We start from the raw sequence: 12116 nt of genomic DNA, 5'->3' as shown, positions 1-12116 counted from the left end.
AAGAATACTCAATGACTGTCAGAGTTGTTTTTACTGTGTAAAATCCATGCAATCATCTGGTGTGCTTGTTTCAAATACACGTTTCTAGGAATAGTCCAGCTATGGATTCAAAATCTGAGAGCATCAGGGAGGGGCCCAGACTCTGGCTTTTCATTTAGAACAAACTGAACATACATAAGCACATCCAAGTTTGAAAGAAAGGAGCAGGAGGTTGTGTCAGAAAGAGTGCTTATTTGAGTTGAAGCATTCAAGAAGTCTACGAGGTTCAGAAGATATAATTATAGGAGCTGGCAATGGAGGGTTCCCCAGATAGTTGGGATGAGGCTGTCATGGAAATTTGAGGCCAGGGCATTATAAAGGACACCAAAGTGCCCCAAATGGTAACAGAAAATGATGTAAAAGTAAAAACCAGTGAACCTAGTATCAAACTCTTTGATGTCTATGGGCAAGAGGCTTGAAAGCAATGGGCTTTTTTCAATAGTGAGAAGGGACATTGCCTTCTCTGTATAATGCCTTTTTCACAGCTGTACTAGTGTGAGCTATGGGAAGTGAGGAAAACCTTCTGATTTAAATTTTCTATTTGTGTATCTGGTTATACATTATGGCATTGCTAGTAGTTACTATGAGAGTCTCAAACTCTCTATTTGGCGGAAATACATCTCAAATAGTTTGTTCCAAGTTTATAAACATCACAACCTACCTGAAAGGGGATCTTAAAAACCTGAGGGAAAGGGAAGAAGGGCCTACTCTCCTTTTCTGGGTTATTCATTATTGTTGCTTTTGGGGGAGCGAGGGGTCACATGGTCATTGTCATCACATACTCAGGGGAGAAGTGTCTTGGAACGCAGAGCTTCTAGTTTTAGACAGAGCTTAAATCTGAGTGTGAAAAACTGGCACATGAAGACACTGTGATATTCTGAATTGGTGGGACTTTAAAATTTCTTCTATCTTCTCTGTATTTCTTGTAAGGACATATGGCTCTCCACCTTTTAGGCAGAAGGAGCCAGAGTAGCAAGAACACTGACAAAATCTCCACATGTGAGGAAAGCCATCCCCTTGACACCTCGATGATGTGCCCGTTTAGCATCAGAAATGACTGAAGATGGATGTAAACAAAGATCACTTCACCCAAAATGTGGATTGACATGAAGAAATTAAATGTCATGAATTTTTTTCTCACCCATGAGATGTAACATGAACAATATCAGAAGTTAATACAGGAACTCAATTTAAAAAGTTATTCATTCATGCATTCAACAAACCCATTTATTGACCATCTATTTTGCTAAAAGCACTGCTTAGGCACAATAAGTAGAGCCATAAATAAGCAGACTAGGTCACGGTTGTTGTTGAGGTACCCATCTAATGGGAGAAGAGAGATAAGAAATAACTAAACAAATAAATCAACAACAAACTTTTAGATAGTGGGGAGTGTAATGAAAATAACATTGAGTAGGGGTCAACTTTGATTTTTTTTTACAGAGGGATAGAGAGTTAGAAACATTGATGAGAGAGAAACATCAATCAGCTGCCTCCTGCACATCCCCTACTAGGGATGTGCCCACAACTCTTGACCAGAATCGAACTTGGGACCCTTCAGTCTGCAGGCCGATGCTCTATCCACTGAACCAAACCAGTTAGGGCAGGGGTCAACTCTTGACTGGCCAGCAAAGATCAGGGAAAGTGACATCAAGTTGATCTGGGCCCCATGTAAAGTCATACCATAATGATAATTGTTTTAGGCAGAGTAAACAACAACAGCAGAGGCCCTCATGACAGACGAACTTGGTTTATTTGAAGAATGATAAGGCCAGACCTAAATGTAATACGAATAGAAGAAAAAAGAATAGGAGATGGGGTTTGAGCAGGTGGCAGAGTCAGATCACCTGGGTTCTCATAGGTCAGGGTGGGAGTCTGGATTTCATCCTACCTGTCCTGAGCAGTCCTCAATGAAAAATATTCTGTAAAGTAATCTGAAGTTTGAAAAACAATTATGTTGATGGTAACCTGATAGCATAGGCACTCAATCAGTTGTCACATAAACTCCAAACCTAGAAGCCAGCAGAGACTTTGAGAGATCAAAGGAAGTGACATAGAATTATCCACTGGCCAAAGCTCAGGCATTGGACTTTCTTGTCCCCTGCCCTTGAAGCAGGAGGTCTGAATGCATTTTACCAGCCTCCATCTGAGAGGAGCTGATCCCAAATTCAGGAAGCTATACCCGCGGCTGGCAAACTGCGGCTCGCAAGCCACATGCAGCTCTTTGGCCCCTTGAGTGTGGCTCTTCCACAAAATACCACAGCCTGGGCAAGTCTATTTTGAAGAAGTGGGATTAGAAGAAGTTTAAGTTTTAAAAAATTTGGCTCTCAAAAGAAATTTCAATTGTTGTACTGCTGATATTTGGCTCTGTTGACTAATGAGTTTGCCAACCACTGGGCATACCTATAAACCTGTGATTTGCCCAGGTATCTACTGGTCTCCTGAAAAGAATGTTAACAATCGCAGTCCCCCCCACCCCCCCGAAGGTCTGCTCAGATGTAGATTTCTTTCTTTTTTTTTTTAATATAGTTTATTGATTTTTTTACAGAGAGGAAGGGAGAGAGATAGAGAGAAGAATCGATGAGAGATAAACATTGATCAGATGCCTCCTGCACCCCCCCCACTGGGGATGTGCCCACAACCAAGGTACATGCCCTTGACTGGAATCGAACTGGGACCTTTCAATCTGCAGGCCGACGCTCTATCCACTGAGCCAAACAGTTTCAGTACAGATGTAGATTTCTTAAAAAACAACAACAATAAAACAACAAACAAACAACAACAACAACAACAACAACAAAAAAAAAAACAGGGATGGAGACTGTTTCTAGACGTAGCCAAATGGAGACTGTGTTTCTAGATGTAGTCAAACGGGAAAGCAATTGTTTCTTTAAAAAAAAAAAAAAATATATATATATATATATATATATATATATATATATATATATATATATATATAATTGTATTTTTTATAGAGAGGAAGGGAGAGGGACAGAGTTAGAAACATCGATCAGCTGCCCACAACCAAGGTACATGCCCTTGACTGGAATCAAACTGGGACCTTTCAGTCTGCAGGCTGATGCCCTATCCACTGAGCCAAACCGGTCAGGGCCAATTATGTTACTTTTAAGAAAGGACAGGTTATTGTTTAATGCTCTGGAAACAAACACCCGGCTTCAACTGAAGCAGGGAAAGCCATCTTCAGGAGAGCCACCTTCATGCATCGCTGTGTTATATATGAGTCACTCTTGGGGCAGGTGCTCCTCAGGAACTGAAGCCTAAGTGGACAGATCCCGAGGACGGAGCCTCAGGGCACTGCACCCTAGAGCCTGCATGAGGACGGCTCACCAAAGACAAAGAATGGAGTAACACCATTACTTTCGTCCTCAAGAAATGCAAAGCCTATGTTTCTGACCTTCTGACCTGAATTTTTTTTTAAAAGGTCCTAAGAAGTAGCCACCGCTTTGGCCTGTTTGCCAGGGCTCTCAGTGAGCTTTTAAAGGGCCACCGAGCTCTAATTGTGCTGATTGCCTGACAGCTGTGACTACAAGACGCTGACTCCAGAGCTGCAACTCCTCCTGCAGAGGCACCAACCTTCCCCACAGATGCCTCCTCCGGGCCCCCTGAAGCCTGCGTGGGGTTAGCTATCGGCAGCTGCACTTCTGCTCCAGGAAACAGCTCGCTGTAATCAGATCAATCCGAGGCTCTTCCCCGCTTTGCCTGGAAGCTTGGTGTTTGTTTTCAGAGCATTGAACAGCGAGAGTCCTAGCTTAACTGGCACACAGGTGTTTTATGTCTGAAAGGGATTTGGCTGGGCCACCAGACAGCCTGCCTCACGGGTCGTTTGAAATCCAAGTTTGAGCAGAGAACCTCGAGTCACTCCTGCCACCATAACGTTTCAGTGGGACCAGAGAGGAAGATGTCGTTGGTTAGGCACCAGCACACAGGCGATGAGATTTACAATTCTATCAATTTAACTTCCTTTTTAACTCCCTGACCCCTCTTTCTCCATACCATTATCCTGACCTTGTAAAACACCTGCGGATTTCCTCCCCACGCCGTGTCTCCCCCCCCCCCCCCATTATTACCCTGCTTAGAGCAGCTCTCCTGGGCCCTGAACATTGGAACCACCTGGGGAGCTTTTCAAACTCCTGAACGCTGGGTCCCAGCCCCAGAGATCCTAATTTAATTGTCTTTGAGTGTAGCCTGGGTGCCTGGATTTAAAAAATCTTCCCAGGAAACTCCCGTGCAGCCACCACTGCGAACCTGGGCGGCCCCCCAGACTCCCTGCGCTTTCCAAATGAACTCTCAGCTAATGCAGGCACCTCAGCTACCAGGAGAACGTGAAGGCTGAGTTCCAGGGCCCTCCCCACTGCAGGTAGCACTCTAGGGCGGCCGAGGCCTCCAGCAGAGCAGGTCCTGCCGCTAGTCCTCTCTCCGGGGAGTGAGTGCCAGAGGCGGGCAAGGACAGGGCAGGTCGGTATCTTGGGGGCAGGGAGGCAGCTTCCTTCAACACTACATCTGCCAGTTGGGAATGGGCCTACTCCTCTGCAAACCAAGGACTTGTCTCTGACTTCCTCTCTGCCTCTCTGGGCTTTTGGGAATCCAGCCGGCCCTCATTCTATGCCAGCTGCATCAAGGTCAGCTAATGACGGAGGGCGTGCGCGCGTGGGTACAGAGAGCGACTCCGCTGCCCAGGAGCAAGGGGAGGACCCGGGGTAGATGCTTGCAACTCAAAGTGTGTTCCTCGGCTCAGCAGCCTCTGGACAGCCTTGCAGGACCTTGGGTCTCCACCCAGACGTCTTCGTTAAGAACCTGCATTTCAGCAGCACGCCCACGAGGGTGAGTATCAAAGTCTGAACAAAGTTTGCGGAGCGCGGGTGCACTGCATGGAGGAGTCGGGCCTGGATGAAGAGGGCAACTCACTCCTCTCCCCGCACCGGCCTTTTTTGGCCTCTGTGTGTGTGGTTTTTGTGAATCTTGAGCGGCAGAGGTGGAGGCTGGCTGCAGGCTCCGGGCTGCACCAGGTCCGGCGGCCCCGCCCGCGCGCCCCGCCCCTCCCGGCCCCGGCCGCCGCGGTTGCCCTGGCAGCGGGGACGCGGCTCCGGCGGAGACGGCCGGGCCTCCTCCACCTTTCCCTCCTCCACCTTTCCCTTTTCCGATCGCGACCTCGGACCCCGCCCGCCGGCCCGGGGCCCCGCCATGTCCCGGGGGAGGCGCGGCAGCCGCGTGGGCGCCCTGGAGGGCGGCGGGGAGGCCGGGGCGCCCCCGGCGGCGGCGGCCGCGGTGGCCTCGGTGCCCTGGGCGGCCCCGCAGCGGCCGGAGGCGGCGGCCGAGCGGGTGCTGCTCCGGGGCATCTTCGAGATCGGGAGGAGCAGCTGCGACATGGTGCTGAGCGAGCGGGCTCTGAGGTGGCGGCCCGTTCGGCCAGAGCGCCCCTCGGGTGAGTGTGCGGGTCCGAGCCTTCACCTCCCCACTCCCCTCCTCTCTTCCCTCCCCTCTTCGTCCTCTGCTACCCCTCCCCCCGCCCATGCACCGGCCGCCGGGGTGCAAGCCTCAGCTCCTCCCTGAGCTCCTCCTCCGCCCAGCCGGTTTGGGGGGGACCCGGGCCGCTCCTGGGGCCTCAGCTGCGGGCCCCTCCCGCGGGCTCTCCCCTGTGGGCACATTCCCCGGCCACGTCACACTCAGCTCCAGCTCGCGCTGAGAGGAAGGAATGGACCCCCCAAGGGCAAAAGCGGGGGGGGGGGGGGAGGTGTGCTTTCTGCAGGCGGGAAGGTCAGCCTCCCCGCCCAGTGGATGGAGTTTTGTGGCAGATTCTGCCCGCGCTCTGCCCGGGCGAGCCCTTTACCCGGCGTCCCTGCAGGAGGGCGTCCCTGCAGGAGGGCGTCCCTGCAGGAGGGCTCCGAAGGCTACCGGCCCCTTGCTGACTAATGGGAGTTGAGCCTCCAGCTTTGGAGTCTCTGGACTTTTCCTTCCGTCACAATCCCCTGCCAGTGTCTAAAGCCAGGCCCTCTTCAGGCTCAGTCTGGAAACTTTGGAGTTTTGAGGTTCACTTTGGAATCATCATTATCATCATGCTGTGTACTTGCATTTGACTTTTATGGGCTCGAAACTTGCGTTATTTAGAACGTGTTATAATGCTGTGTTTTACGATAGAACTATTTCAAGTCTGAGTCTAGGGATGGTTTAGAGAGAACCCTTGGGATGTGGTGCAGCCTCTTCTAGTTAAATACAAACGTATGAAATTATATCTATCTATCTATCTATCTATATATATATTTAAATATATTTTATTGATTTTTTACAGAGAGGAAGAGAGAGGGATAGAGAGCTAGAAACGTCGATGAGAGAGAAACATCGACCAGCTGCCTCTTGCACACCTCCTACTGGGGATGTGCCCGCAACCAAGGTACATGCCCCTCACTGGAATCTAACCCGGGACCTTTCAGTCCGCAGACCTACGCTCTACCACTGAGCCAAACCGGTTTCGGCAAACGTATGAAATTATAAATGGCCTCCTCCCCTGTTGGAAAACGAGACGCAGAGCACTCTTTATATTACAGAGCAGAAAAACAGCACTACTTAAAATTTTCTTGCTCAAAAGTCTAACCAAATGAAGTGGCTGAGCTAGGGACCCAGCACCGGTCAGGAGTGTGAATTCAGTATCTGAATAAGCCATGCTCATGCCACTAAAATCTTGACCTTAATTTAAATGTTTTCCGGCATTGTGAAAACCAAGGTAGAATATCTTCTTGCCCTTCTGAGTTAAAATCTAGTATGGACAGAATCGTCCTGCTCAATTTTCAAGTCAGTTTGAATTTGGGGGATATAGAAGTTTACAATTAGACTCTAGGTTAGTCTACAAGAGCCACTTTAACCTACAATGAGGCTGAAATTTGATAGAATTAAAATGAAAGATGCAATGAGTTGTTGTACGGATTAATATTGCAATTCTGGTAAACGGAGAGGCAAATAGTGATGTGAAAGAAATGTTATTTTCTATTGAGTGGTGATTGAGGAAAAGTAGTCTTAATTAGCATTCCTGTTGGTAGCATTTAAAAAGGCATCTTGACAGTTCCAACTTTAAAGGTTGCAAGTGCTGACTTTTTTTGTTTGTTTGTTTGCTTGTTTACTTTGGCCCTAAAACCCTCTGGTTTTCTTTTCCTTCATCTAGATGTCCCACTTTTTCTTGGTAACTAACACCTAGTATGCAGAACACATTGGGCCCCTAAATTGGAAGGTACAGAAGCATCTTAGTAAGTATTTCTATTTATAGGAGAAGCCAAGAGATGCTCTACTTAGTAAAAAAAGATTGGGAAAAGAAAAGGAGGCATTAAGAGATGTTTAAATGTGAGAAATAGCTCCTGATGTGGAATTAGTTCACTACATGTGAGTAGAAAAGGACAAATGAAATCTGATCCAGAAACGGGAGGAAAAACTACATTCTATGTCCTTTGCCTCCACCCATGGGCACACACTAGATGTTTGTCACCTCTTCATAACCAACCCATCCCATCTCTTCAGCCTCATCTAAAAATTTGTGTCATTTGTTATACCCTCTTTCTTATTTTTTATTTTATTTTTATTTTTTAACCCTTGCTCTGGTGGCTTTCACGTTAGCCCAGTGATGTGCTCAGGACTCCCCTCCCCTAGCCACCTCCAGCCTTGATCCTGTAAGCTTCTCTTTCTAGTGGCTGCTCTGCTTCATTTCTCACGTTCCTGCATAGATTCCTAGCAAAATTCGTTTACTCTCACTGCCTTCATTAGTTCACTTCTTAATTAGTCCCCAACCACCTGAGACCTGGCTTTGTTCTCTCCGCTAAAGCTGCTGGGGCAAAGGTTAGCAATCGCCTTCTAATTGCGCAATCATATGGACCAATATCAACCCTTACCTTTCTGGATTTCCCTTGCATTTGACTTTGACTTTGCTGCCTTGGTTTCTGTGGCATCACCAGAACCTAACTTTTCAGTCTCCTGTTTGTCTAATTTTGGTGTTCTCAAGGAGTCTGGTCTTGCTAACTATTGTCATTCATCATCTGCTCTCTGGGTTATATCATCCACTCTCAGGCCGAATATTTAATCTCTGTTTTCAGTCCTGACCTGTATACATCAGCTTGGGATTCCCACAAATTTAACACGCCTGCCTACAAGAAAACTTTTCCTGATGCTTAAAAATGTATTCCCTAACATAATTTTGGAATTTACTAATCCCTCAGTTGTCAGAATATTTAACTTTTTTTAAAAAAAATATATTTTATTGATTTTTTACAGAGAGGAAGAGAGAGGGATAGAGAGTTAGAAACATCAATGAGAGAGAATCATTGACCAGCTGCCTCTTGCACACCCCCTACTGGCGATGTGCCCGCAACCAAGGTACATGCCCTTGACCAGAATTGAACCCGGGACCTTTCAGTCCGCAGGCTGACGCTCTATCCATTGAGCCAAACCGGTTTTGGCTTAACTTTTTTTTTTTGGGGTGTGTGTAAGCTGTGGTATAATGAGTGGGGCTCCTTGAAGTTTATGTTGGATGGATATACCTGGTAGATGGCATATGTAAGTAGTGAACATGCTAGCATAATATGAGAAAGGGCAGTTAGAAGATTCTCTGGAATATTTTCTAGGCCAGGATTCAAAAGGAAAGCCCCGACTCACTCTCCCTCACTTACTACTTCTAATCAACCATTAATTCTATTCACGCTATTTGCTCTCTTCCTTCACTGCCCAGACAATCACTACCCAAACTCAGGCCATTATAACCTTCTACTTGGCCTACTTTGTCACCTCCCTTGAGCCTGTATTTTAATGTCACCTTCTCAGTACAACTTTCCCTCATCACCTATTAAATTCCTTTCTCTACACACTTTCTAGCTCCCATTACTCTCATATTCTTCAGTGGTATGTATTATCTAAAATGCTATATAACACTTACTGTCTGTCTTCCCCACCACCACCCAGCTTTGGGGAACCCAATAGTAAGTAAGTGGCACATAAATAAGGATAACTTTATGAGAGTTTTTAAAAGGCAATGTTTTATAAAGGTGTAAGCAAGAAGTAAGGATAGTGAAGTGCTCTTGGGACTAAAAGTAGAGGGACAGGGGATTCCATTTTTAGGCCCAAAGTGTCTGAGTCTGGATTCAGAGAGACTAAAGAGGGTCACTAGACAGGGGCTATGACCTTTGCTTCAGCTTGGCTGATTTCTGCAGCCAATTCTGGTCCTTAGCATAAAACAAAGCCAACGGGAAGCTGGAGTGCAAGGGGACCACTTGATGGAGGTACAGAGTAGGGGAGAAAGGTGGAGGCTGGATCTAGATGGGGAAAAGGGAAGATGTTCAGAATATCTTCTTGTTTACTGTCAGTACCTTCAAAAGAGCGTATCACATGTAAACAATCAACATTTGTTGAATGAATGAATATGCTAACTGGTCTCAGGAACTATCCTATCTAATAAAAGAGTAGTATGCAAATTAACCATCGCTCTGCTATACCCACAAGCCATGCCCACCAGCCAGAGCAAGTATGCAAATTAACCCCAACCAAGATGGCTGTGGCCACAGAGAGCAGGAGGGAGGCTTGGGTTTCCCTTGCAATGGAAGAAGCCAAGCTTTTAACAAACCCTGGCAGGCCCAGGCCTCCACTCAAGGGTTCAACGTTTCAATTATAGAAAGTAAAAAAATTACAACAGAAATGGTGGCAGCCACAGAGCTGGAAGAGCAGGAACTAGGGTTGCCCCAGGTGATGGAGGAAGCCAAGCTTCTGCAGCCATGGCTGGCTCAGGCCTTCACTCCAGGCTACAAAGTTTCAATTGTAGAAGTTAAATCAATTCCAGATACCAGGGCCTCTGCTTGGGTCACCAGGGGGTATGGCTGACCTGCAAACTGCCACAGGCCCCTCGCCCAGGCCACCCCACACCCCAAGGGACCCCCCCCTGATTTGGGACACCCTTCAGAGCAAACCAGCTGGCCTCCATCCATGCACCAGGCCTCTATCCTATCTAATAAAAGAGTAATATGCAGATTGACCATCATTCCAATACAGAAGATGGCTGCCCCCATGATGGCCAGCAGGAGAGGGCAGTTGGGTGGGACCAGGCCTGCAAGGGAGGGCAGTTGGGAGGCACCAGGCCTCCAAGTGAGGACTGTTGGGGGTGATCAACCCTGCAGGGGAAGGCAGTAAGGATGACCAGACTAGCGAAGGAGGGAAGTTGGGGGCAAACAAGCTGGCAGGGGAGCAGTTAGACATCAATCAGGCTGGCCTGGGATTGGTTAGGGGGTGATCAGGCTGGCAGGCAGAAGTGGTTAGGGGCAATCAGGAAGGCAGGCAGGCGAGCAGTTGGGAGCCAGCAGTCCTGGATTGTGAGTCAGACATCCCTCGGGGGGTCCCAGATTGGAGAGGGTGCAGACTGGGCTGAGGGACACGCCATACCCCTGTGCACGAATTTCGTGCACTAGGCCTCTAGTTGCATCATAATCTGATTACAACACTGCTATTTAAGGAAAGCAACCTTTTCTGATACTGAAAAATAACATCTGGTCTTGTATTCCCTCACACATTCTCTCTCTCTCTCTCTCTCCCTCTCTCCTGTCCCCTCCTCTGTCTCACACTGGGAACTTTGTCATTTACTCATGGAAAGCACCTAAGTAGACCCTAAAGCACTATAGGGTCTTTCTAGGCTTCCTACTCCAGCTGTCTGTAATGTGCTCCCATTAAGAGTGGCATCACCTGGAAGAGACCATTCCCTCCCCTTTTGTTAAAGAAGCATCAGAACTCTCTTCATTTTATTTATTTATTTATTTATTTATTTATTTATTTATTTATTTATTTATGGATCAGCAAGGCAAATTTACTCCTGTGCAGAAGAGTGCTGTTGTCAGCTGGAAATAATGGGCAAACACCAGAATTCTATTTAAAAATAAATTCTTGCCGAAACTGGTTTGGCTCAGTGAATAGAGTGTAAGCCTGCGGACTGAAGGGTCCCGGGTTTGATTCCGGTCTAGGGCATGTACCTTGGTTGCGGGCACATCTCCAGTAGGGGGTGTACAAGAGACAGCTGATGGATGATTCTCTCTCATCGATGTTTCTAACTCTCTATCTCTCTCTCTCTCTCTCTCTCTCTCTCTCTCTCTCTCTCTCTCTCTCTATATATATATATATATATATATATATATATATATATATATATAAATCAATAAAATATATTTAAAAAAATAAATTCTTCAGCTGAAGTTGGCCCACTTCTCCATTGGTAGCATCGTGGCCAGAGGTTTCATCTTGCTCAGATGCAGAGTAGACTGTACCGACCAGGGCACAGATTGGCCAGGATGTCAACTGTGTACACCAAAGGACACCATCTGTTCAGAAGGTACTGTATTGCCTACAGTGGTGCCTAGTGAACTTTAGATTGGAATCTCAGGTTATAGCCATTTTACTTGTGGAATAATACATATGTTTTCTCATGTTAATATAAAGTCATTACCAAGTTAGCTGGCTGTGAATGCAGAGGAAGCAACATCCTAAAACAATGGAAGAGGGATCAGGCTAGTTCTGTGAGACCCAGTGAGAGAGGCAGGCAAGACTGGATCATGAGACCCTGCCCAGGCAGAGCTGACCAGGAGGAGTGCCACAGGGTGGAGGATAGCCCTCCAAAGAGTGCCCGGGACTGGGCGGAAGGTGTCAAAAATTGAGAGCTCAGAAAAGGACCCTGAGTGGATGCCATAGACCGGTTTGCCTATTTTATAATTTAGCCCTTGGCTTGGGCTGTAACTGAATCAGTGTTAAATGATTTCAAAGCATCACTGATTGCTTGTTGGCATTTTCCCAAATCTCAACCAAGGACAAACTTCTAGGAACATTGCTCCCCTTCCCCAGCTTTGGGGCATAATGGTGAGAGCTGAGCCATCACCTCACTGCAGGTCCTGCCTTTGGAAAGGAAGAAACTGTCATCTATAGACAGTTGTTGGTCAAGGCCAGACATAAGCAGATCTTTCATAATGGACAAAAGGACTATCGTATCCTTTCTTCCTGCTGTTTCATTTCCTGTGCTCTCGAATCAGATTTCAGAGTAAGGATTTTATTATGTT

At 47.0% G+C, this 12116-nt stretch overlaps 1 protein-coding gene across 1 annotated transcript in view; it reads left to right on the top strand.

Moving 5' to 3' along the window:
• The first annotated feature begins 5203 nt into the window (after nucleotides 1-5203).
• CERKL (CERK like autophagy regulator) overlaps nucleotides 5204-12116 on the top strand; it is an 82851-nt gene continuing 75938 nt past the window's right edge. Inside the window, exon 1 of the mRNA XM_084892631.1 lies at nucleotides 5204-5482. Within this exon, the coding sequence (XP_084748757.1) occupies nucleotides 5242-5482 (241 nt within the window). The 5' untranslated portion in view covers nucleotides 5204-5241. The remainder of the gene's footprint in view (nucleotides 5483-12116) is intronic.

Source organism: Pipistrellus hanaki (genome assembly GCF_964339955.1).
Source record: "Pipistrellus hanaki genome assembly, chromosome: 8".
Lineage (NCBI taxonomy): Eukaryota > Metazoa > Chordata > Mammalia > Chiroptera > Vespertilionidae > Pipistrellus > Pipistrellus hanaki.
Note: the sequence above shows the minus strand (reverse complement) of the source record. Positions and strands in the feature narration are given on the sequence as shown.